Source organism: Cheilinus undulatus, linkage group 14 (genome assembly GCF_018320785.1).
Source record: "Cheilinus undulatus linkage group 14, ASM1832078v1, whole genome shotgun sequence".
NCBI classification, from domain to species: domain Eukaryota; kingdom Metazoa; phylum Chordata; class Actinopteri; order Labriformes; family Labridae; genus Cheilinus; species Cheilinus undulatus.
In genome coordinates this window covers 43097463-43124096 of record NC_054878.1, presented here as the reverse complement: position 1 = coordinate 43124096, position 26634 = coordinate 43097463, and the positions used below count along the sequence as shown (strand labels likewise).

Genomic DNA, 26634 nt, shown 5'->3' with positions numbered 1-26634 from the left:
AGAAACAAACTGGGAAACACCACAAAAGTGTGAACGTGGATGTAGCCTCTGTCTGCTCTCTGTGACAGAAACTTTAGAGACTGAATTGAACCTTCTTGAATGTTTTCTGTTTTTATGTTTTTTTTTTGTTTGTTTTTTTACAGGATTGTTTCAGCTTTGGCATGTTGAATCTGTTTTATCAGGATGTTTGAATTTGAGTCTTTGATTGTACTCCATCATTTTAATGACAAGGATTTGATTTAGAGAAAAAACATCTTGTGTTTGTAGCACAGTGTTTTAATGGCCTTTGATTTGTTCCCAAAGTGCTGATATCATGTTTCTCTAATATTATATTAACCCTTAATGTACTGTACTGTTAAATGTGTCATAATAAGATCTAAATTAAGTGATAAATGGGGAAACTTTATATACCCTAGACAGACATTTGATGACAAAATTTCTTGAATTTCTGCAGACCTAAACTGCTATTATAGAACTTGAAAAGCCACAATTCCTCTTATTAAGATATTAGCTGACTTCATGACCTAAAAACATGGGTTAGATTAAATCCAAAACATCTTTACTTAAAGCGGATGTGCATCTGTACATTTTATTTACTCAGTTTTCCCTGTGATGTTGAATAATTTCAGGCTGTTTTCTTGAGATCTTGACATATTTATCTTTTATCCAGAGAGTTTCAAAAAACACAACAAACAGAAATAGTTTTTACCTCATTCATTGGCAGTGGCAGCTCAAAAAGTCATGGTGTTGTCTTTGCAAGCTCACCAGAAAACAACCAATTTAATCTTAAAACAGTGAGTTTAGCTGTATTTATTTAATCTCAGTTTTCACACGTTTTTTTTTACATTTTATTTAGTAGGTCTGAATTACAAAGTCATTTTAAAGTAATAAGCAAGGTTATGATAGTTTTGGATTTTTCAGTAGTTTTAATTTTCATTTAGTTTTTACCTTAGGGTTTAAATTTTAGTTTAGTTTTAATTAGTTTTTACTGCTCATTTGTGACTTTAGTTTGGTTTTTAATTTTGCAAAAATGCTTCATTTTAGTTTGTTTTTTATTAGTTTTAGGGTTTTTTGGCAATATGGAATAACGGTCAAGGGTGAGACCCTAAAGTGCTCTTCATTTTTTATTTTATTTGTTCAATTTTAATGTTTGTATACAACTCAAGACCTAAAATTACCACTGTGTGAAGTCTTCTTCAACCAAATCTAGCAGGTTTACTCTCTCCAGGCCTGCTTAGCATGGTGCCTGTCAAAGACAAAAACTAAGGAGATTTTGTCTTTAAAACAGAACTTTAGTTAGTTTTCGTTTTTTTTCTGCAAAGCTTAGTTTTTTTATTAAGTTTCAATTGACAAAAATTATTTTTACATTTTATTTTTAGGTATTTAGTTTGTTTTAGTTAACTATAGTAATTTCACAAGAGTAGGACAGTAATAACCTAATAAATAGATGGCAATTTACCAAGTAATAACTTGGCAATGTTAAGGAAGTATTTTTCTAGTAATAATGTATCAAATTATTCATTATAATATTGTTGCAGTTCTCTGGTAATTAGGGGGTATTTTACCCTAACCTTCTTACCCTCTAACCCTAACCAGTAATAACATTGACAAAGTAATTTGGTGTTTTGTTTTTGTTTTGTTTTGTTTTTTGCCCTAGCCCTAACTAGCAACTTCTAGGGAAATCTCTGGTAATTAGGGGGTATTTTAACCTGACCCTCTTACCCTAACTATTGCTCTTACAATATTGTTCCAATTCTCTGGTAATAAGGTGATATTTTACCAAGCACATGCTTAGAAAGAAGATGATACTTTTCTCTGTAAGTTGCTTGATAATTCCAAGGTATTTTCTTTATTTTGGCCCCCTAAATTAAAGTTAGTCCTTCCTGAATAACAGTCATTATTAGGGTTAGGGTAATATAAAATACTATCTTATTACCAGAGAATTTCCCAAATATTACAAGGAATTACTTGAAAATTAATGCTTTATTACTTGGCAAATACTTCCTTAATATTACCATATTGTACTTGGTAAAAAGACAACTTATTCTTGACAAATTACTAGATAATAACACTTACTACAGTATAATCGTGAGGTAATTAGGGCCCACTAAAAATGCTACCAATGTTTTCTATAATGTTGAATTTTTAAGATTATTTTTGCTTTTTGCCTTTATTATGATAGGACAGGAAGTAAGGGGAGAGAGTGGAGGACAGCATGTACCAAACAGTGCCACAATCAGGAATCATCCTATGACCAGGGTGCCTGCTCTTCCAGCTAAATGTAAATCAGCCACTAATGTTGACTTTTAGGTTATTTTTTAATGAGTGCTGCTGCTACACCAGTGTGGTCCCACTGTTTGTATCCACAGACTGTTTTTTATAATGCTTTTACTGTGTCTGAAAATCCTCTGTCTTAAAATAAGAGTACATTACCTGCTGTTTGGGTAAACAACTCCTCCTTTTATTTTGATAGAAAATAAGGAACTTACAGTAGACTGAAAGTTATGACATTAGTTTAACCACAGGCAAAAAAAACATGCTACAGATAGAAGGTAAATGAAAATAGCTAAAGTGAAACATGGAATGTTTGATGCCACAAGATGCAGGCAACTTCTGACGCATTCAATTGTTCTCAAATTGAAATGAGACATCAGGAGCAGTGGTGGACTTATTTAAAATCACTGAGAGTAGGAAGACACTTTAATGAGTAGTCTAGCTGCTGCCCCATTAACATAGCCACTACAAAGACAAAAACGCATGCAACTGACAAAAGTTACATTTTTAGGTGCTTATTTTGGACCTTATTGTCACTGTGATTAACATGATAACTCAGCCAACAACAATCCATTATAAAGGCAGCTTTGCTGACATGTGACTGTAAGAAATCAGAGTCAAGATCTGAAGAAAACAGCCCCAAAATGACTCAATATAAAAAAATAAGTAGATAAAATCTTTTGATGCATTTCTGCTTAAGACTACTGTTTTTGAAGATGATGAAGAATTATAAACCCTTTTGCTTAACAAAAATTTGCCTTAGAAGCTAAATCGACAAATAATCATATATATATTTTCCTACCAAAAATTTAAGCAAATTTAAAGCAATAAATCTTGAAAATGTTCCAAATTGAGACGATTATGGGACATGGAAACTGTCCTGAAGCATCCAGTGCCTCAGCAGTGTGGCTTTAATCAGATGTCTGCTTTTATTGTGAGTATTTGGTGTGTTGTTTGGAGGAACATGCAAACAAAGTTCTGATTCTACTCTGCAAAATCTCCTGGGTAAGAGTGTTTGTCTGATTTATAGTCAAAAATAATGGGTTAGATATCTATTCAGCTTACAAGTTCAGTTAAACATCCCACATTATGCTTGAAGGCATAAGAATGAGGCCATGAAATGTTTGCAGTAAGAACAAATATCTGCAAAGTTTTTGAGCAAATTGCTTGCCCCATTAGATTATTTTCCTTTTTTTAAGCAGAGCAAGATTTAATTTTGTTTAATGTGCATTAGGTGTTTTTGGCTGAAAGTTAGGCAGATACTCGAGCCTAAATTGGAGTTTTTTCAGTGTGGTAAAAGTGTTTTTTGTCACTACACCATATTATATGAGATATTTAGTTTCATTTGATTTCACTGGCTGTGTTTATTCTGTCCCTCTTCAAATGCCGTTGAAAAAGAAACGTTTATTTCCTCCTCTTTCTGCCTGTTTCCCTCTTCGTTACAGCGTCATAGAGGAGGCAGATTATACAAAGGGACTGTCGGCCTTCGATCACTTTGGAATCTGATGTTGCAAAAAAAATTCTGCATGATATGTGTGTGTTTGTGTGAGTGTGGGAATCCTGCTTCCGTCTACTGCTACAGTATTCAACCAGCATCTAACAGATCAAACGGAGCTCACCGGACTGAAATGAGTCTTAGAATTGGACTGAGAAGCCCTCTGAGTGGGGATTTTATCACACGGACTCACTGCAGAGCCCTGGAAGCATACTGGTCTGATCATTACTGACGGGGTTGTTATTTTTAATGAGCGCTGTGGCAGGTTCCTGTGTGAGGACGTGCTGTGGTTTTGTATTACTGTGCAGATCAATATTAGGAGGAGATGTGATGCCCCCGATCAATATTATTACTGTAACTCTCCCACTGTGGTGTTATCAGTGGTTTGAAAGCAGCTGTTTTTACCAACAACTGTAGCAGCATGTGTTTTAATAAAGGATCTATGTTTGTAGATGGCTCTCCTGTGCTCTTTTCTGCTCTTAAGGTTCTGCAAGGAATGTTTAAAACTTATATACAGATATTCTTATTTTACGTAACGTAACTTGAGCACTTAATTTGCAAACCCCAGTTCCATAAAGGTTGGGACACTGTGTATAATGTTAGAAAATGAGAATACAGTGAGTTGCAGACCCTTTTCTATACTCAAATACAACACAAAGACAAGATATTGAATGTTAAAAGTGATCAACTTTGTTTTTTGTTTTTTTTTTTTGTTTTTTTAACAATCTGAATTTGATGCCTGCAATATGTTTGAAAAAAGTTGGGACAGGAGCATGTTTACCACTGTTATATCACCTTTTATTCTAACAACACACTGTAAGTATCTGAGGACTGATGACATCAAGTACTGAAGTATTTAATGTAAGGTTTCTGTTCTTGTATTTTTTTATAATGCTCCATTCATTTTCAAAGGGAGACAGCTCTGGACTCATGCAGGTCAGTCTAGTCCTTGCCTTCTTTCCCTGTAAAGCCAGGCTGTTGTTTCGCTGAAATAAACAGTGACGCCGAGCATGGGTTCACATTTTCCACACCTACAACACCAGGTAACTTGGGAATTCTCGTGCCATAAACTTTCAAATGAAGTTTCTCTGCTCTCTCTTTCAGAGTTTCATACAAATATCTTCTCATATCCACAGTAAAAAACGCATATTATCTTTGTTTTAGCTTTGTGTGGTGTTATTATCCCTGTAGAAGCCCGCAGAATCGCACAGATGATCAGAGGATATCAGTGCACCATGGAAGGAAATGAAATGCTGAAAGCTGCATTGTAAAGTAGTGCCTGAGAGAGGGGTTTTTGGGAAAAATGAAGTGCTTTGTACATTTTCTACACAGCATACAGCATACCTAACCCTTTAGCAGGACTCCTTTTAAAGATTTTTGGGCCTTTTCGTGCTTTTATTAGATAGAGGAGGGTAGTGGATCGAGTTGGAAACAGGGACAAGAGTGGGCAGAGACATGTGGCAAAAGGCCACAGGCAAGATCGGAACCCAGCCTGCCCACGCAGACATAGTGCATGCCTTAAACCACTAGACCATCTGCGTACCCCAGCAGGGCTTCATTTTTACCCAATCATGGTGCTATTGCCTAACCCGACACGCCAGATGGATTTGTTTCACACATCCATTTGGAAAAGCTTCAAAAGGAAGCGTTTGGGAAAAGGCAGAGGCTTTGAAAAAAACTCAGATTGTGATTGGATGAACGTTCTGTCACATCTCTACGGGCCAGTCATAGCAACAAAACACGTGACATAGCCACTATTGAGCTGCACGTGCACAGCTACCGAGGAATAACGTGAAACATGGCGACTATAGACATGTAGGTACTGGACTTTTGTCATTCTTGAAAAGAAAACAACTCACTGCTGTTCTTTGTTCTTCTTTTAACGAAGAAATGTCGTCAAGTTCTGATAAAACTGGCACTTTAGCAGCATCCATGCTAAGCTCTTCCACCATAATTGCACTGGTCTCTTGCTGGTGCTTGTTTACGTCACGACTCTGCTGCGCCTGAAAGTACTGCCCCTCATCGCTGATTGGTCCTGTCACTTTCTAACTGGGCCCAAATGGTTCAGATGGGAGCTTTGCAAGATGGATTTGCCAGTGAAAAACAAGGAAATGGGTGTATCCATCTGCTTTGCAAGGTTAACTATTGCCTGTTACCAATTCACCTACTGACCTCTGGAAAGATACAGGTGTTTTTGAGCACTCCACTACATTCCCACTCTTTTCTTGCTCCTGTAGCAACTTTTTTGGAACTTTATGCAGGCATCATATTCATAATGTGTGTATACTTCCAAAACATGTCAAGTATCTTGTCCTTGAGCTGTGTTCAACTGAATATTGATTAAGAAGGATTTGCAAATCATTTTATTCTGTTTTTAATTTGCATTTTTCCACAATGTCCCAACTTTTTTGGAATAGTCCCAACCAGTAGAATGGAAGGACAAGTTTTGTACACAGACTTTAGCTTTCCATGGACAAAAACTAAATCTAACTGAAGAAAAACCTGATTTAAGCAGAATAATGGTAATAAGGAGTTTAAATTGTATATTCTGCTTCTTTCTGTTGGGTTTAGGCGTCATATATCAGCACCCTTAACGTCTGCTCAGTGGTCATTAACAAAACTCTGATGCCACAACAATCAGGAACGTGACATGAGTTTAAATGTCAGTGTAAATGTAAAGATGTTGCAGAAGAAGACCGCTCTGTTCTTTGTAAGAACTAGAAACACAGGGGATGACAGTCCTGCACACTCTGACACCACGCTACAGCCTCTCCTCTCATAAAATAATCTGCTTACGTCCCACTGCAGATGTGTCTGTGTTATAGACAGGCACATGGAGGCAGCAGATTTATGGAAATAATCCTTCATTTCTCGTCTCTGCAGCAGCTTAGGGATTGGAGGCTCACCTCTCTGCACGTGCTCCAGTGTTTGCATGTGACGATGGGTTTCTGTCAATGGGTTATGATGAAGTAAGGTGTGGGTTTTTCTATGTGTGTGTGCAGAGCTGATCCCCACCTCTCTGTCTGATGAAGGATGAAGCTGTTCACTGAGCTGTCAAGGGGAAATGACAGAACCCACCGGAGCTTTTCACAACACACCTTAATGAAACTGAACGTTCAGTCTCAACCCACTGTTACCAAACTTCACTGATCATATCTGCAGGAAGCGATCGATACACACTCATTTTCTACCTCAACCATCACTGCAGCACTTGACTGATCAGGACTTTATGGCAAAGTGGCTAGATGGAAACCTCTCCTCAGTGCAGAACACATGGAAGCATGCTTGGAGTTTGCACAAAAACTCCAAGCGTGCTTTCGTGTGTTTTACATGTTCATGATGCATCATTAAGGGCATTAAACAGACAAAATGACAGTACCGAATATTCCAAAATGCTTCTTGAAATTCAAAAGGACCATAATGCATCAAAACAATCTTAAATTATGATATAAGATTATTGTTATTTTCAAATTTTGCAGATGACTGACAGGGCATTCTGGGAGATTTACCATAACAGTCCATGTAGTCCTGGTACTTCAGCCTACAAGAATTAGGAGACCCAAGCCCTAGATGTTTGTGTGCAAAACAAAGAAGTAGGGCAAAGATTTAGGGGCAACTCCTTTGAGGAGTATTGGGTGCATTTTTAATAACTACACTAATTAATACAACACATTATATTAAGTTTCTTTAAAAAGCCTGTAAAGTGAAATCCAAACTTTGTGTCTGAACACACTAGATGTGTTGGAATATGGTTGCTGTAAACATGTGAAAACACTGAGATCTACATGTGACTGAATTTTGGATTTAGACCATTAGAAAGTTTTCCACCTCTGTCCTGGCTGGGTTTAATGTGGGCGGGGTGAATTTGTGGACACCAACCCACAGTTGGGAATGACCCCACCCCTCTAACACTACAATTTAAAGTCACAGAGCAGTTCATCTCAGTACAGTCTGTTATTAGCTGATGTCACTGCCTTTATTCAGTGCTGTTGTATATGCTGTTCATTGTGAGGTAAATTTGCCAAATCTATCAGCCAGAGTGGTCTATGGATCATTGAAAGCATCATAACAGAGATTTGAGGCAGAAAACAGACTTTGTCTCTTCTCTGGCACAGCCAGTCAGCTGCGTGCTAATCTTAAGGTAAAGGGGCAGGATAATGTTGTGAGTGCTTTCCTTCATTCAGATTGTAGCATTTTTTTAAATTTGAAAGGGTTGTATTTCTCATGAGTGGGCATGGCTTTAGCTCATTTATGATTTGGAGCTTAGTTTTATAAACTTAGAGAAGTTTTATTTACTGAAATTTGACCAAAGCTAAATGTGCTTTATTTTCACTTTACAGGGTCTTTAATTATGTGACATATAGACCAAGTGTACATATAGATTTAAGCTGCGCCATGATTTTCAGGGGAAATAGTTGGCTCAACTCTTTTAGCTGAGCCAACTGAAGAAAAAATTCTGCCAACTTTAGATTTTTAACTATGTCAACTAAATGTCAACATGATCAAGTTGGGCCTCGACTAATACGAACTTGCTACTTTTTTACATCAGGCTCTCAAATTTGTTTTTTACAGTGTATAGTTATTTTCAATGTCCTTAATTCCTACTGCAGGGTAGGTGTCAAACAAGAATTAGGCAGCTGCTGAAACAGCTTGTAAAAGAAGAAACCTCCAGCATCATGTGAGCTGAAAGAACATCTCAACAGTCATGCTGCTTTTAAATGATTCAAACAGAAATAAGACTTTAAAAACACTCAGACATTCTCTGAAGATCTTCATCATCCTCATTCACCTCTGTGTCATTTGTTCTTACACTCTAAAGTGGTTTATTACATCCAACTATCTACTGTTTGAAGGGTAAGGAATCTTAACGGTCCACTCTTGCCACTTCAGCTCTGGTTACAACTCAGCTCACTGCTGCCATCTAGTGCCCAAAACTGAACTTACATGAAGCATATGGAAGCAAAGGCTTCTACCAGTTGTACTAGAAGACAGTTTTGGCCTTACTAGCACAACTAGTTAGCTCAAAAACTGTCTACTACTTGTACTAGTGGACAATTTTGCTCTTGCTAGCTGTACTAGAAGGCATTTTAAGGACGGCTACTACTACTAGTAGACTCAGATTCAGACAACTTTAGTTATCCCAAAGGCAATTCCGTTTTTGTAGTCAACCCAGACCATGCTCATGTACATTTACAAACAGGAAATGTGGAGGATTCTGGAGCTTCACGGGATCTGACGTTCACTCATCCAGCTGATGTCTGCTCTATATTCTGGTACAGAGAACGCTGTGAAGTGTGGTGGCTCTACCTCTGACTTCTACCCAGTTGGTTCCAGGCTGAGGCAGCGGTGCTTCTTAGCCCCTACACTCTTCAGGACTTGTATGGACTGAATCAAGGGTGGTAACAGGGGCATCGACCTCTGGAATGTCATTGGTGATGTCCAAATCACTGATCTTGACTTCACTGATAATACTGTGATCCTTGCAGAGACTGTAGATGGGGGCTCTTGACTTGCTGAGTGAGGAGGCTGAAGCGATGGGAATGCATGTCTCCTGGGCCAAAACAAAGATCCAGGTATTTGGGGATGTCTTGGAAACTGCCATCGAATTGGTGTCTGAATGGAGAGAGCATGGAAGTTGTAGAGCAGTTCATCTACTTTGGCAGTGTAATCCATAGATCCGCTGACCGCGAGGCTGAGCTAAACTGCAGACTTGGACTCGTGCATGGGTTCACTGAGCAGGAGAGTATGGTGTTCCCTGTATCTGAGCATGTAGACGAAAGTTGGAGTCTTCCAGTCCTTGGTCCTTCAGGTCTTACTATACTCTAGTGAGGCCTGGACATTGACTGATGGCCTCCTTTGTGACAACTGCTCTTCGGCTAATCTCTCAGTATTGTTGGCAAGACCGTGTGGGTAATGCTGACTTGCTAAGAAAAGGGAGGATGAAAAAGGTCAGCTGCCTGGCACGAGGATGGCAGCTGCTCTTCTACAGGCACCTGGCATGCTTTCCCAAGCCTGATACAGCACACCAAACACTGGGTGCCCAGGACCTAGGGTGCTGGTCCCGATGCAGGGGCAACCCTGTGCGTCACTGAGGGAGCAGCTGGGAGGATACCTGGAGAGATGGGGCATGGGCCTGGTGCAGTCCTGTACCAGAGCAGTACAAGACCAAAATGCTGAACCGGCCTATGCTCCCATACCTTTATGACAATCAGCAGATTTCGAAAATTATCTCCCAATCAAGTCATCTTTAGTGCTCACTAAATATGTAGTAGAAATCTGAAAGAAAGCTGCAATGAAACAAAAACTAGACTTTGTTGACTGGAAAGGAAGGAGAATCTTTCAGGGGTTCAGATTTTGTCTTCAGAACCCTCATAGTGTCACAAGTTTTTGTGCAGTTTTACTGTTAATTCTTGTTCCTTAAGGAAGACGTCATTTTTCTTGCTGGCTTCTTTTCCTGTTTGTCTTTGGAGAAATCAGTGTTGTAGTCAGGAAACAGCTGCTGTATCCCATTCATTGTTCTGCAGGGAGTCTCAGCATGGTGTGATGGAGTTGTTTTTCTCCTATCCATGCATAATGGGACACTGCAGAGTTTTATAGATTGAGATAACAGACAATTTCTGAGTTTTTTCTAATACAAATGCAGAATATTTCCTTCTGTTTGTCTTCTGTTCCCACGGCTAAGGCCTCTTGAGCTTGTTTGTGTTTGTGATGGTGACAAATGGTTGCAGCAGTTACCTCACAGACGCTGCATGCTCGGACTCAGACCTTTTGGTATTCTGTGCAGCACTCGACACTGCAGCAAGACGCTTGGATGCTTCTCCACAGGCCTCACAGGCAGCCTTATGTTTTGCTCTTATAGCAGGGTCCACCAGGGGCCAAATCTCACTACCTCTGTTGATTTTAATAGAGGATTTAGTGTCACATTATCCTGTTCTCTTTGCAAACTGAGACTAAAAACCTAAAGGAAATATTCAGATTAATCTGCAAATTAGAGAAGGAAAATAGCAAGTTCAATAATGAATAAGAACTGTAATAATTAATGAGAAAAAGATAGTAAAATGATAAAGCACTTATTTTAAAAATACCAAACACACCCAAATTTGCTTTTAGGCCTGGCTTTTGCCAGTTGGTCATCAATTTCTCTAAAGTAAAATTTTAAAGAACTTCAGCTATTGCTTTCCACTGTAAAATTGAAATAAATTACTTTATTACAATGAAAAAAGCTGTATTGTATTGAAGGGAAGGGTTACTTTGAGGTTATTTTATTTTGACTTAGAAAAACACACGTTTTCTTTACTGACCTAGTAGAAGTCACAGATTTATTGTGATGACCACTCAACAGTCACAGAGTCACTCTGATATCCACTCTGATGTTCACCCAATAGTCACAGTCACTCTGATGTCCACTTAGCAGTCACAGAGTCACTCTGATGACCACTCAACAGTCCCAGAGTCACTTTGATATCCACTCAACAGTCACAGAGTCACTCTGATGTCCACTCAACAGTCACAGAGTCACTCTGATGATCACTTAACAGTCACAAAGTTAATCTGATGATCACTCAACTGTCACAGTTACACTGAAGTTCACTCAACAGTCACAGAGTCACTCTGATGTCCACTCAACAGTCAAAGTGTCACTCTGATGATCACTCAACAGTCCCAGAGTTATTCTGATGATCACTCAACAGTCACAGAGTCACTCTGATGTCTGCTCAACAGTCACAGAGTCACTCTGATGTCCACTCAACAGTCAAAGTGTCACACTGATGATCACTTAACAGTCACAAAGTTAATCTGATGATCACTCAACTGTCACAGTTACACTGAAGTTCACTCAACAGTCACAGAGTCACTCTGATGTCCACTCAACAGTCACAGAGTTAATCTGATGATCACTCAGCAGTCAGAAAGTCGGTCTGATGTCCAGTCAACAGTCGCAGAGTCACTCTGATTTCCACTCAACAGTCCCAAAGTCACTCTGAAGTTCACTCAACATTCAAAGAGTCACTGTGATGTCCAGTCATCAGTCACAGAGTTAATCTGATGATCACTCAACAGTCAGAGTCACTCTGATGTCAACTCAACAGTCACAGAGTTAATCTGTTGATCACTCAACAGTCAAAGAGTCACTCTGATGTCCACTCAACAGTCACAGAGTCACTCTGATGTCCACTCAACAGTCACAGAGTTAATCTGATGATCACTAAACAGAGAGTCACTCTGATGTCCTGTCAACAGTTGCAGAGTCACTCTGATGTCCACTCAACAGTCCCAGAGTCACTCTGATGTACACTCAACATTCAAAGAGTCACTCTGATGTACACTCAACAGTCCCAGAGTCACTATGATGTCCACTCAACAGTCACAGTCACTCTGATGTCCACTCAAGAGTCACAGAGTTAATCTGATGATCACTCAACAGAGAGTAACACTGATGTCCAGTCAACAGTCGCAGAGTCACTCTGATGTCCACTCAACAGTCAGAGTCAATCTGATGTCCACTCAACATTCAAAGAGTCACTCTGATGTCCACTCAACAGTCACAGAGTTAATCTGATGATCACTCAACAGTCACAGAGTCACTTTGATGTCCACTCAACATTCAAAGAGTCACTCTGATGTCCACTCAACAGTCACAGAGTTAATCTTATGATCACTCAACAGTCACAGAGTCACTTTGATGTCCACTCAACAGTCACAGAGTCAATCTGATGATCACTCAGCAGTCACAGAGTTAATCTGATGATCACTCAACTGTCACAGTTACTCTGAAGTTCACTCAACAGTCACAGACTCACTCTGATGTCCACTCAACAGTCACAGAAATAATCTGATGATCACTTAACAGTCACAGAGTCACTCTGATGCCCACTCAACAGTCAGAATTTATCTGATGATCACTCAACAGTCACAGAGTTAATCTGATGATCACTCAACAGTCACAGAGTCACTCTGATGCCCACTCAACAGTCAGAGTCAATCTGATGATCACTCAACAGTCACAGAGTTAATCTGATGATCACTCAACTGTCACAGTTTCTCTGAAGTTCACTCAACAGTCACAGACTCACTCTGATGTCCACTCAACAGTCACAGAAATAATCTGATATCCACTCAACATTCAAAGAGTCACTCTGATGTCCACTCAACAGTCACAGAGTCACTCTGATGTCCACTCAACTGTCACAGAGTCACTCTGATGTCCACTCAACAGTCACAGAGTTAATCTGATGATCACTAAACAGAGAGTCACTCTGATATCCAGTCAACAGTCGCAGAGTCACTCTGATGTCCACTCAACAGTCACAGACTCACTCTGATGTCCACTCAACAGTCACAGTCACTCTGATGTCCACTCAAGAGTCACAGAGTTAATCTGATGATCACTCAACAGAGAGTAACACTGATGTCCAGTCAACAGTCGCAGTCACTCTGATGTCCACTCAACAGTCACAGAGTCAATCTGATGTCCACTCAACATTCAAAGAGTCACTCTGATGTCCACTCAACAGTCACAGAGTTAATCTGATGATCACTCAACAGTCACAGAGTCACTTTGATGTCCACACAACAGTCACAGAGTCAATCTGATGATCACTCAACTCTGAAGTTCACTCAACAGTCACAGAGTCACTCTGATGTCCACTCAAAAGTCACAGAAATAATCTGATGATCACTTAACAGTCACAGAGTCACTCTAATGTCCACTCAACAGTCCCAGAGTCACTCTGATATCCACTCAACATTCAAAGAGTCACTCTGATGTCCACTCAACAGTCACAGAGTCACGGCACTGTCTCTTACTGCTACTCAATCTTAAATACTGTAAACAAGTGTGTTGTGGTAAAAGTCTAACCCCATCATCATATTTTCACTAATCAACTATCTTTCATTACCGTATTGACCTTGTGTTAATCTGCCCACATCTTTGCAGATCCTATACTTGATCATGTCTTTTCAGCACTCTTGCATCCTTCGCACATCTTGCAAACATACTGACAATACACATTGACTGTATATACTAGTCAAAACACCTAACAAGAGCTTATTTATATTGAAATCTTGTTATGCTTTTAATTTTTTTTGTATTTAATGCTTTATTACACTGAGAGCAAAGCTAACCAGTTAAATTCCTTGTTGTGGTAGCATACTTGGCCAATTAAGCCTGATTCTGACTAACTGTACGGTAAGCTGCTGTAGCAAAGAGATTTCATACACAGAATTCATGAACAATGTATATTAACACCAAGTTAATTTGTTTTATAATAAATTAGGACATATAAGTATCTGGTTGCAGTACATAGATATAATAAAAACTTCAGAAGAGATTTGAAAACACAATTATTTATTTACATACTGTCAGTGTTAGAAAAATATTTTCCAATCCTTCTTATCAGTGAAACATGTATAAAGATGAACTAAAAACACTGTTTCATGAGCACATTTTCAAAAATTCTTTTTTTCAATTTACAGTTCCTCTATTTGACAACACAAAGTTCATGCTTCAGTACCGCTTTAAGATTTTTCAAAATAAAAACTTTCATGGGTCAAATCAAGTGAAATAAAGACCAAATAAATGAACTTTGATATTCTGTGAATGTTGAGTAAGAGAAACCTGTGATAATGATGAATAATCAATTTAGACAGGAGGGTTTTTTCCACAATGATGATTGACTTAATACAGGTTTAAAGGGTTTTTTGGCACTATGGATGATAAAATGGAACAATAACACAACTGTTGCAAGAATAAGTTTGAACCCTTTAAACAAAACTAAGCCATTCCTATTTTTATATCAAGATTCTTTTTAGGAAAGTCGCACTTTTCTTCATTGTTTTTACTTTGCAGGAATTTTATGGTTAAAAAAATATGATGTGTTCCCAAGTTTCACAGATTGCCAGCTGATCTCACAATAAGCTCATATAAATGCAAAGTTAACTCTAAAACAGATGTAAAATGTTTCCTTTGTCCACTTATCATTCAAACAAAAGCATCAAGTGTTTCTCCTTCATCAGCAGCTCTTAAAATTCAAATGAAAATATTCAAGCTTTAAACAAAGATTAAAATACATCCTTTCATGGATTAAAAAAATGTATGACCATTTGTTATTGTAAAAGAAATTTCAGTCAGGGCAAATTTGGCGCCCCCTGTGGACAAAGATTTACCTCTGATTCCTGCTGATTTTGTCCTTTACATGTGAAAGTGGTACCTTTAAAAAATAACCTCAACTTGCAGTAGCAGTTTTAGACCAAAGACAGCTATATATAAAAATAAATAACCATTATTCTTGTGGTCTTATTTTCTTTTAGAGCTCACATGCTGTAAAATCTGGTGGCTAAGATGCACTTTTTATAACCATTGCATTCATCTAAAAAGTAACCTGTGTTCTATTCACTGACTCCACTAATATACCAGTATAAAGAACTGAGAGGCCGTCATTACTCAGTGTTACCAGCTGCCAATGTAATACACCATACACAACTGAAAATTAATCTTATTCATTGTGTTTAGCAAACATCTGCCCAAGATGTGCTGGAAAACTTAATACAGACCAGACCAGTGGGGGTTGGCGACACTTTTAAACTGCTTTTCTGCCTTGTTAGGTAGTAAAGAAAACAGGAGGTATACTGCAAAAAAAAAAGGTGAAAGGTGGAGAGCACAGCAGTAAAAAGATGTAGACTCCTGACAACAATCATAGAGCTGAATTACCGAATTAAACCAAGTAGATGCACATATTCTATACTGCATAAACACAAGGTACTAAAAGAGCAAGAAATAAGACAGCGGCTTATATTCCAGATTTTGAGCATTTTAAGCACCCAAACAAGCATTTGTGTGCTAAGAGACTCTTATTACTGAGCAGAGCCAAATTTGACAGATCTCTACTAAGATCCAGAATTCAAAGACTACAGACAAAGCTGAAGGGACAAGCAAAATCTGAGTTGACCGTGCCAAACTGGACCAGACTGGACCACTTAGTGGAAATGCACCATCAGAGGCATCAGACTTAATTTCAGTCTGTTTCATAACCAGTTTAAACTCCTAACAGGAGCTTTAAATAACTTAAAAACTAATTAGACATTAGTATTAATGATATCTGTCAACAGAATGATCATAAAACCTGTTTAACACTTTTCAACTTGTGCATGACCTCCAATTTGAACAGCAAAAATGATCCACTACTTATAACAATGATACAGGGAAGCCATTTTTGTGCACTTTTAGTTTTATACATAAGAAACATGGAGTTTGTGTTTGAGATGTCATCATTCTGCCTGAAACTAGAGACAAAAATGATACAATTTTTACCACTTTTTAGAAGCTCCAATAAACAAGTGAAGGTTTGATATACAAATGAAAAGTGTCAAACACAGACAGCCATCAGTATAGATTAAACGTAAGTGTTCAACACCATACGGCGCTGGCATTTCCTGTTTTCATACTTAAGCAACACTTGAGGGCTTTTACATGAGCCCAGTAAGTCCTTTCATCTTCTTGTAATACTACATTCATTATTTAAGTGTCTAATTTTAAGTATTATCAAAGAGATTTAAAGTGGATCAAGTTTCTGGTTTGATATCAGCCTGTAAACGACTGTCCATCCCCTTTAATGTGCCTGTTTTACAGCTGTGTTGAAAGAGTTTCCTCTGTCAGAGTCTTTAGTAATCTTTAGACATTATTTCAATAAGTTTGCTCGTTTTGTTTCATTTTTAACGCCTTCATCCTCCCTGAGTTCCACTGTTGAGGTATCACGACGTGAACACTTTCACATTTCTCGTCCCCGTGGTCATTGCTGTAAGCGGAAGCGAGCGAGAAGAGGGAGGTGATCGGAAGAGTGGTGCTGATTTGGGAGGCCGTTGACTTCCTTCAGCTCTGACTGACTGACCAATGACAGCCTGCCTAGGAGCTGGAGGCTCCACCCACCAGGAAGTGAAGGAGGTGTGATGAGTTCTTTCAAAGAAGAGAAACAGAGCAAAGTGACACAAACTGAAGTGAAAAGAAGAAAAAGAGGTGAGAAAAGAGAATATTTTACCCCTCATTTTGATCAACTGCCTTGTGTAAGTGAGTAATTGTTCATCTTGTTTATGATCAGATATTTAATGGTTGTTTTTTTTTTTTTATTTGGCTATAGTTCTGGAAGAGTTTAGGATTGGGTTTAATGTTTTGAGGATGTCTTTGTGTAAAAGTACCTGGAGTATACATGATGTAGTCCACAGTCATGGCGGTGCGTGAGTGACAGGTGGTGATCTCAGGCCTCCCATCAGGCATCAGGAGGTGCTTGTAGGACGACTGCAGCTTCAGACCGTGCTCGATCCTCGCTCTAAGGAAAACAATGTGTGATTTAAGTGACTGTCCATCATTTTTGATGCAAACGGAAGACATAAAAAGATCTTGCTCAAAATTAAGACGATATATAAAGCAGGGAGAAAATTTAATTGGCACAGATTTATGTAAAACTTAAAGGGATGAGACATTCATGACTGCAGAGAGTGGAGAAGAACATACTGGTTAGGATAGAGATAATTATGGAGAATAGAGAAGAAGAAGACAAAATGTGATTATACCGTTGTGAAGCGGCAGCAGCAGCTGTGGTGGCGAGATCTTCTACAGTCAGATTAGAGATTGCCCCTTCAACTGCTGAGAGAGAAACAGATGGGTTTACATGAGGAGACTTGGCATTGTGAGGCAAAACAACTCTTTAGCCAAAAAAGTTAGAACGTTTCCCAACTAGACTAAAAAGAAATAAATAGCCTGACATCAATTTTTCACCTCTAAAAACCATAATGTGCTGTTTTCAGATCTTGGTTCTTTGAGGGATCAAAAAACAAGAAATACTTTGCCTCAACATATGGTTGGTAGCAAGCCAGTGAAAGGAGGAAGTACAACAAACACAGCCATGACAACAATGAAGCAGAACGTTAGATGGGCATAAAGAATGAAGGATCAATTTGTTGATCTGTGGCAACAACACAAGTGTTAATACTGTAAAATATACCACAGTCAAACTGACAAGGCTGGGAAATGGACAGCTAGCCACATTTAGCTTTTTTACCCTGAAGTTAACACCAGTCATCAGTTCAGGCTGACCTGATCTGATGCTATGTTATCTATCTATTTCTATTAAGGTAGCTCTAATCTTAGAATTAAAATTATAATAACTTCCTTTATTGTTACTATGTTTTGAGTTTACATCCCACTCATCACATAGTTTCTATCCAGCTAGAGTTCTGATGTGCCCTTTAGAGGTAACCTGGAGGTTACAGAGTCATTTACACTCATGATGCAGCCAGACACAAAAAAAGAGATTAAAATGGAAGTTTAACTCCAACCTAGCAATAAACTCAACTGTAAAGTCGAATTAGATCAGTGTGTTACCTGTTGGACTGCTGGAGGACTCAGCCGTAGGTTTTTTGTACTGACACTGATAGTCAATCCCTAAAGAGTGAGACCAGATCGGGGAGGGGAGAAGTCGCTGCCCTCTGGGACTGCTCTCCTGACCAGACACCTGCCGAACAAACACTTCATGTTCACCTTCAAAGCTGTTACTAACATTGATATTTAGAGGATTATTTCTAATCTCACCATGCCGATCTGCATCCCTCGATAATCCAGGCAGCCGGTGGTTAGAAAGTTGTAAAGTGGACTCCAAGGAGTGGAGTTAAAATCCCCACACAGCACCACCGGATTGGTCAGCCCGTCTGGGGGCCGGCACAGTCGGTTGATCTCGGCCAGTAGGATCGCCAGCTGAGCCAGTTTGATGTCACCGCGGCGAGGGTTGTAAAGCAGGTGAGTGTTGGCAACACAGATGCAGGAATCCGACTCCCCCGTGGTGTCGTTAGGCTGCAGCAGTAAAACCAATCCCACGTTGTCTCGGTCCAGGAGAGGGTCACCCTGTCGGTAAAACTCGACGGGATTGGAGGAAAGAAGTGAGAGACGGGAGGTTTTAAAGATGACTGCACAACCGTCTGGTTTTCTTCCTGTTCGCTTCTTGTATTCACACTGGTAACCTGGAGCAAACAGACACAGAAAATCACATTTAGACACATTTTAGACAATCTATAAGATTGTCTGACCTATGAGATTTTGTTCAACTGAGAACTCATCAGCTAACTAACTAACTAACCAGTTAACCTGGAGGGTGTCAGCCTGACTAAATTTGCAGAAAGTTGCCAATATTTGTGCAATGTACGCAATGTGCAAGTTTGCGTGCAATGTTCAGTAGTTGAAAACAAAGAAGATACTAAATATTAGGGGCCTAGAGCATCTGACACTAAAGCCCATTTCACAGTTAAAGCTGTGATATTTTCATTCCTGTGGCGTTTTGCCTTCACTGTGACCTCTGTGGAGGAGAAAAGGAGGGGGGAGTGATCCCTCCTCTTGTTTTTTTCTTTACACTCAAAGCATTTTGTCACAGCATTAAATGATTTGGAGAAGGCATGACAGTATTAAAAATGGATACTGCCCAGTCTGACTGAGCCATACTCTCCTGTCCTCCTGTAAAATGTTACCTGTAAAGGTAACATGAATTGACAAGAGTGGACACCAGGTATCACACTGTTGGTATTGATATGTGTCAACTATTCTCAATATCAAAAACAAACACGTAGTTTGATCTGTTGCATTTGCACTTAAGCCAGGGATACACTGCGATTTTTGTCCAATTCAGCTACAAATTTTGAGTCGCACAACTCACTCTGAAGTCAGGCATCATTTGTTGTGCTGTGTACAGGTGGGGTAGGATGGCCAATATGACTGGAAAAACTTCACCCTCAGTGTTTGAGACTTTTTAAAAAGGAAACCCTGCAGATTTGTGTCACAGTCGACTTTACTCTTATAGTGTGAGCACATTAATAGTGCCCGATGGTCGTGTGACATAAGCGATTCAGACGCACAGTACGAGCTGACATTCTGCCATGACTGTCATATGGTCGGCTTGAAATTGCACAGTGCATGCCTGGCTTAAAAGGTCAAATCTTTTAAGTTCATAAATTAACAAGAGAGGCTAATTATAATCTATGTAATTTCTGTCATACTGGTATCCTCACTCACAAAGACAAGATACAAACACATCATACCTAGTGCTTGTAGAGCTGGCTTGATCTGGTTTTTATAGTGGTCCTCCTGAACTTCCTGGAGACAAAGAATCTAAAAAATACAAAGTTACACATCAGATTTTTTATCATAGTCATTACCTGTGTTATGCTGATTTTTAAGCATATGGCTGAAAATATGCAGACCTCTGTTCCAAGAAGTTGTGTGTACTTCTGGTTTAAATACTTGGTCTCAGGAAGAGGGTAAATGTACTTCAAACTTAGTGGAAGTACTTCAAAGAGAAAACCCCCTTAAAGGGAAGACATTCTAATAAAGCCATAATGTAGGTGTCTACGAAAAATGTTCTTCCTTTTGAGTCCTGTATCTTTTAACTACACTCTGCTAGAAAATCCATCATTCCCCGACAGTTAATTTTTTTATGTTGATATCCACTCACATCAGCGTCGTACTGCTTGATCTCAGCCAGCAGGTTGGGCAGTCGATGGTCCCAGGGCAGTACGCTGGGGTTACAGTGTCGGTACAGGTAGGCGTTATCCAGCAGAAGGTCCTGAGACAGGATGTTATAGGACATCACCGTGAAGTCAAACGCTGTGCTGCACCCTGGTGGTGGGGGTTCAGAACCGCAAGAAGGTGAAACTTCCCAGTGTCTCTGTAGAGCTGAGGAGGGAAAGGTGAGAGGGATGGAAATTATCGATTCTCTCGTTCTCATGATTGTAAGAAGCCACATTTGTACCTGAAATTGAAACCCATATAAGATGCTCAGCACTACTGCACTAAATTGAACAAATAGGTTGTCAATGTTTTTGTAACAGAACGTCACCAATACATATATGAAATTTAGACAGTGTGCAGGAGGTAGGGGTGTACAACAGCACAATCTTAGATCCTGAAAGAAATTAGATGTATTGACAGTCTGTATTCACATGTATTTATATGCATGCATGCTACTAAAGGTGATCTCAGTCTGCAGCTCTCTGTCTCTTGTTTAGACCATGGATCACAGAAATTAAAACCATTTTGGTTTATGTTTTTATTTGCTTATTACCAGTCTGTAAACTAGGGCTGACACCTCCCAGCCAGTTGGTTGGTAGAGAAGCTTTTACTGAACCAAGATCCTGCTGCTCAGTTGGCTGCACCTGCGCCCATTTAATACAGATAGAGACCACCGAAAGTGACACAGGACATGGTATATTCTGATTGTTTCACAGCGGTTACACCATAAAAAAGACTTGGAAACAATATATCTTAAACTTGACACAATGATGCAGGATGTTTGTACTGAAGTGGTACTGAGAGTGTCTCCTGACCCCCCCGTCAAACTCCCGTGGCCTGTTTAGTGCTAAATGATGCTAAAGAGTTATGCAGTGATCACAGAAATATGATTAAAGGCAGGTGCATGCTGATCGTTTTTGAGTAGGGATGGGAGTTGAGAACCGATTCTAGATGGTTCAATCATTTACATTTAATCTCAACAATCCCCTTATCAATGCCTTACTTCCACATGCCTTAAAAAACGCAGTCTCGCAAGAGGCAGTCAGCTCGAACAAGAACAGAGATGTCAAAGAAGTACACATGGCGGACAGTCACAAAAACAGGCTAAAGCGGCTGTAAGCCTGGCTTTGTTTCTCAAAAGATGATGCCAATAGTGCAATGTTAAAGCTGCAGCTGTAAGAATTCTGACTGTAGTACATTTTAAAATAACCACTACTGTGTAAAAATGTGCCTGATGAACACTAAAAACAAACACAGAAGAGGACATAGAAGTAAATCATTTTATCATGGTGAGTGCATAGAGATCGAGTATATGAGGCAGTTATTTATTATTTGGGAGAAGACCTACAGACACCCCCCCCCACCACCCCCCACACACACACCTGCTAATTTTCCAGCCATAAAAAAAACATATCGTGGATTTTATTTACCATATTCCCCACCCTTAGCGGGAGGTTTCCCCCTCCTTTGTTTTATTTTTGAGAAATAGCTCAACATCGGGTGTCTAAGACTTCAGTTTTTGTTACCACTTAGTGAACCCGGTTGTCAGTATCGTTTGGTCTTTACTAGTACTGTATTGCAATGTACAATTCTAGTCTTGTGACAGTACCAACAGGATAGAACAGATTGAGGTGGTTCATAATTTAAGTAGAGTATAAACTCACGTTTCACTGGTTTAACCTCTTCCTGTTGTCTGTCAGGTGGGCTGGTTCCAGATGGAGATGGCTCTTTGTTTGTTCCCACTATCTTCCATGGGTTTACAGGTTGATTACTGTCCTTTAACTGTTTCTCTGCTTCTTTTGTCTGCCTCTCACAGCTTCCCTGCTCCTCTGTTTTCCTCTCTTTGAACCAGGGATTAGGCCTGTGCGTGGGCTTTTCTTCTTGTGTAGGTTTTGGTGTTGGTGTTAGAGTCCTGGATCTCTCTTTATGTTCTGCATGCCAGTGAGTGCTCCTCCCTCGATGTGAGGGTCCATTTGTTGTCTGTCTGTCTTTATCTCCAGCTTTAGTCCTTTCTCCCTTTCTGTCTTTACTGTTTGTTCTACCGACGTCTCTTCCAGCTCTGTCTCGACTTCCATCTTTGGCACTGTGGTTCGGTCGAGGGCGGCTGCTTGAATCCTCCCTCTTTGAGCTGCTGGTCTGACCTCCTCTGTGTCCTTCTGTTTCCTCTACACTCTTCTTTCTCTTATAGGGAGGCTCTCTGTCTCTGTCGTGGTGCTCCATCGTGAGGCCAGCAGAGGTGTGAAACGAGCGTAAGCTCCCTCCAGAGTTGACACTCTGTGCATGAAATGCCCTTCCAGAGTGAACCAGATATGCTGAGATGTGAGAGTGGGGGTGTCGAGGAGGCCAGGGGGGAAATCCAGGTCCCGGCCACCGTGGATGAGGAGTGGGGAAACGAGGGAGGTACGAGGAGGAGGAGGAGGAGGCAGTGCTGCTGCTAAAGCCGGCTCTGCAGAGAGCTGGCCGGCTGCGGGGAAGGATGGAAGTGCTCAGCTGCCGGAGGAACATGTGTTGGCTGGAAAGAGGAAGAGGAGAGTTTAGGGAAAGGCTGATAAAGTCATCCTCATCCTCATTCATTAAGCTTAGTAACTGATTTACCTACCACTTAATTTCTGGGCCTTTTTTGCCCTGTCCCTACTTTTTTGAGATGTGTTGCTGCCATCAAGTTAAATAAGGAGCTAATACTTTTCATGAAATTATATAATGTCGTAGTCTCAACATCTGATTTGTTGTTTTTTATATTGTGGATAAGACATGGGTTCATGAAGTCTGAAAATCATTGTATTCCATTTTCATTTACATTTGAAATAGCGTCCCAACTTTTTTGTAATAGTGGTTGTAGATGACTAGCATGCACCTGTGTGGGCCTTTGGTTTTTACCTGCCCAAAGAGCCGTGATGGGTTAACTCTGTTGCTTGCTTTTAGGGAAGTAAACTATTAAAAACAGAACTTTTGCATAAATAACAGTCTTATTTTACCTACAGACATCACATCCCCACAGTTCTTCATTTACAGAAAGCATGAATAAATATAAAGGCGACAAAGGCAGCCGACAGTTTGTTAGCGGTTACCTTTGGTCTAAGATTACTTTTAGAATTAGGATGTATATATGTCAAAAAGATGTAAATCTGTCTGAAAATCTTCTAACTGTTAATATTTAGCGTGGCCGTTAGCTGTTAGCCTCATCTAAATTTGACAAACCTCAAAAGTTGGCATTATTTTTGACCTGTACTCGCTAGCTGACACTGACTTACTTCTCTCCGGGGCCGGAATACACATTTCTTATGTTTCGTCTTGGCTGCATATCCACAACTTGTTTTCAGGAGACATTTTCAATGTTTTAAGTGGGTTTTTATACTAGCTAAACCAACAACAAACTGTAGGTCCCGTGTCCTCTGAAAATGACGTCACCACAGACGTCTACAGCAAGCGCGAGGCAAACCTGTGATGCCTTCAAGGACTCGGGCACAACGTGAGATTCCAGGGCTGTGATAATCAAAGTGTGGCTCTTTTCTGATTATTCCTGACGTTTAGGGAACTTTTTTTTTTGCCATTTTCACAATTGTTTCCACTTTTCGACCATTTATGCTACCCTTTGCCATTAAATACCCCTTTTTCATATTTTTTGGCCATTTTGCAACTTCTTTTATTACGTTTGCCCCATTTTCCCACTTCCATTCCAACTTTTTTGGCCTTTTACCATTTTTTTTTTGGTCATTTTTGCAATGTCTGTTTGACACTTTTTCCCATTTTTTGCCACTTTTATCCCAGTTTTTGGCCTTTTTTAACACCTTTTTGCCACTTTTCATCCGTTTAAGCTATTCTTTGCCACTAAATACCCCTTTTTAATATATTTTTTGGCCATTTTGCAACTTCTTTTTGTCACATTTTCCCATTTTTGCTACTTTTATCCAATTTTTTGCCCTTTTTAAACCTTTTTTGCCATCTAAGCTACCCTTTGCCAATAAATACCACTTGTTTCCTTTTAAAATATTTTTGCTTCTTCTTTTTGTCACTTTTTTCCCATTTAAGCTACCTTTTGCCATTGCATACCACTTGTTTCCTTTTTTCCCCATTTTTGCCACTCTTGACTGCTTTTTGCCCATTTTTTTGTCACTTCTCACCCATTTTTGCTACTTTCTGACTATTTTTTCCTTTTTTTATGCCCATTTTCACCCATTTTTGCTGCTTTTTGAACATTTTTGCCACCTGTAACCTATTTTTATTGCTACTTCGAGTTTCTTTTTTTTTTTTTTTGGCCACTTTTCACCACTTTGATTGTGGCTCTTGCAAAGGTATTTTTCAACAATTTGGCTCTTTGGTTGAGCAGGGTTGAGTAACACTGTTCCAGGCAAATGACTGTATTGACCATTGTTATGATAGTTTGGGATTTTATATTAGTTTTATTCATTTTTTGTTAAGCTTTCACTTGTGCTTTTAATTTTAGTTTAGTTTAAGTTTTGGTAACTTAGTTTAGTTTTTATTTTGTGTAAATGTTTATTTTAGTTTTTATCCCTAGTAATGTGTTACAACTGTCAGGGGCTTAACTCAAAGGGGCCAGAGAAAGAGAACACAATTCAAAAATAAAATATTCAGACTACTGTTTGTTTTCATTTTATTTATTCAAAGTTGCTATTTTAAGACAATTTAAGAACTAAAATGATCATAGTGTGAAGTCTTTTCCAATCAATAATCAGACAATTTTTCACTCCAAGGACTGGGTTGTCAAACCTCTTTGTTTTAATGCTTGGGGTTGAAGTAGTTACAGTGCCTATATAATTTATTCAGGTTTTTTTTCCCTTTTTGTTTATTTTATACATCAACTGAGGTCAATATAATTTACCACAAAAAAACCCCTCTCCATTGTCAATGTAAAAACAGATTTCTACAAAGTAATAACAGTTAAATAGATGACAAACGTCTGACAGAACTGACAGCCATCTGTCGGAGTTGGCAACAGGGATAAAAAGTAATGGCTAAAACTAGCTTTAATAAATAATTATCTTCACTGACTATAGATAAAGAACAAGAAATGGAAAGTGACTTTTTTGACAGAGTTTATTTGGTCACCAATGATCTATATTTAGTTAGTCTCGACTGAAACATTTAGTTATACATTTAGCCGACATAATTAAATCCCCATTAACCGTTCTATGAGCCGTTAATGTAGAAATTTCCGAGTGCGCCTCAACGCAGCACTAACGTCGGTTCCGCTACCTCTCCCTGGAACTTGTAGTTTTCCTGTTCATTTTCTCACGTCGGATGAAAGGACGTCAATCAGGAACGGACTACGGGCGCGGTAGAATAACCGTCCGGCTGGAAACATGGCTCGTGATTTTTAATTTTTATTGAAAGCATCTTATAAAGCCGTGATTTTTTTTTTATCGTTTACACAATGTTAAGGCTAAACGGTTAGGACAAGAGACAGAAGCTCGGCAACGCTTTAGTGTTTTTTTCTAAAAGAAGCTTTCGATAAAATGCAGCAAGGAATGGCGAAATGAAAAGGTCATTGTACTTACGTAAAAGGGAGCCTCTTCTAGAACACAACGGTCCGTTCTCACACGGTTTCAATGAAGATGTCAGTTTTTAACGTGAGGCATTTTCTGCGATCTGAAAATAATCCTGCAAGTATCAGATTAATGAATCCCAGTGTGGTTAAATTAAAGACTCAGTGGTCTCACTCGTGAAGGGGAATCTGCATGCACACCTCCTCTTCCTCTCTCTCTCTGCCCCTCGCTCTCTTCTACCTCTCTCTCTCTCCTCTGGGGTGAGTGAGAGCATCCAGCCCCTCACTCTTAACTTCATTAATCCTCACATTGACCTAAAACAGCAAAATTAAAGATAAGAGTGCTACATATTTTCTCTCTGGGTCTGTTTTTAGTATTTGAAGCTCTTTGCTTTGCTGTAGCTCCAACAGAGAGCTCTTTATTCTGATAAAGAAACATCCCTATACAAAACACTAAAGCTAAAGTGAGCATAAAAACTGAACTTTTAACCCCTTTAGCCATCTCTATGAGCAGAATTACAACCTCTACTCTATTAGGCTGACAGCAATTCTAGTTTCTATGTTTTGCATTGTCAGAGGGTATTCTAGCCACATGGATCATATAATCCATTATCTGTACCTTTAAGCTCACATGAAGCCATTGAAGGAGAAGAGATCTCCTTCAAAGACCACATAATGCTGAATCATTATCTCATATTTACGGGAACAAAGTGATATTAGAATCTACTTTGCACAAGCAGTTTAGTATAAGTACACTCACCGGCCACTTCATTAGGTATACCTATTCAACAGCTCATTATTTCAAATGTGTAATCA

General features: G+C 39.3%; 1 protein-coding gene across 5 annotated transcripts in view; it reads right to left on the bottom strand.

Annotated features, from left to right (window-relative positions):
* angel2 (angel homolog 2 (Drosophila)) overlaps positions 1–25977 on the bottom strand; it is a 35101-nt gene extending 9124 nt beyond the window's left edge. The window contains exons 1-9 of one of the 5 annotated variants that reach the window (XM_041805652.1): positions 25832–25977; positions 21980–22827; positions 20260–20480; positions 19847–19916; positions 18354–18778; positions 18147–18276; positions 17336–17408; positions 16961–17091; positions 14137–16721 (exon numbers count right to left, since the gene is read on the bottom strand). In XM_041805652.1, coding sequence (XP_041661586.1) covers positions 16558–16721; positions 16961–17091; positions 17336–17408; positions 18147–18276; positions 18354–18778; positions 19847–19916; positions 20260–20480; positions 21980–22820 — 2055 coding nt within the window. In that variant the 5' untranslated portion in view covers positions 22821–22827; positions 25832–25977 and the 3' untranslated portion in view covers positions 14137–16557. Of the gene's footprint in view, positions 1–14136; positions 16722–16960; positions 17092–17335; positions 17409–18146; positions 18277–18353; positions 18779–19846; positions 19917–20259; positions 20481–21979; positions 22828–22914; positions 23543–23566; positions 23703–25831 lie in introns of those variants that run through there. The other 4 variants (XM_041805649.1, XM_041805651.1, XM_041805653.1 and 1 more) reach the window with 4 other exon arrangements.
* Between the last annotated feature and the right edge of the window lie 657 nt (positions 25978–26634).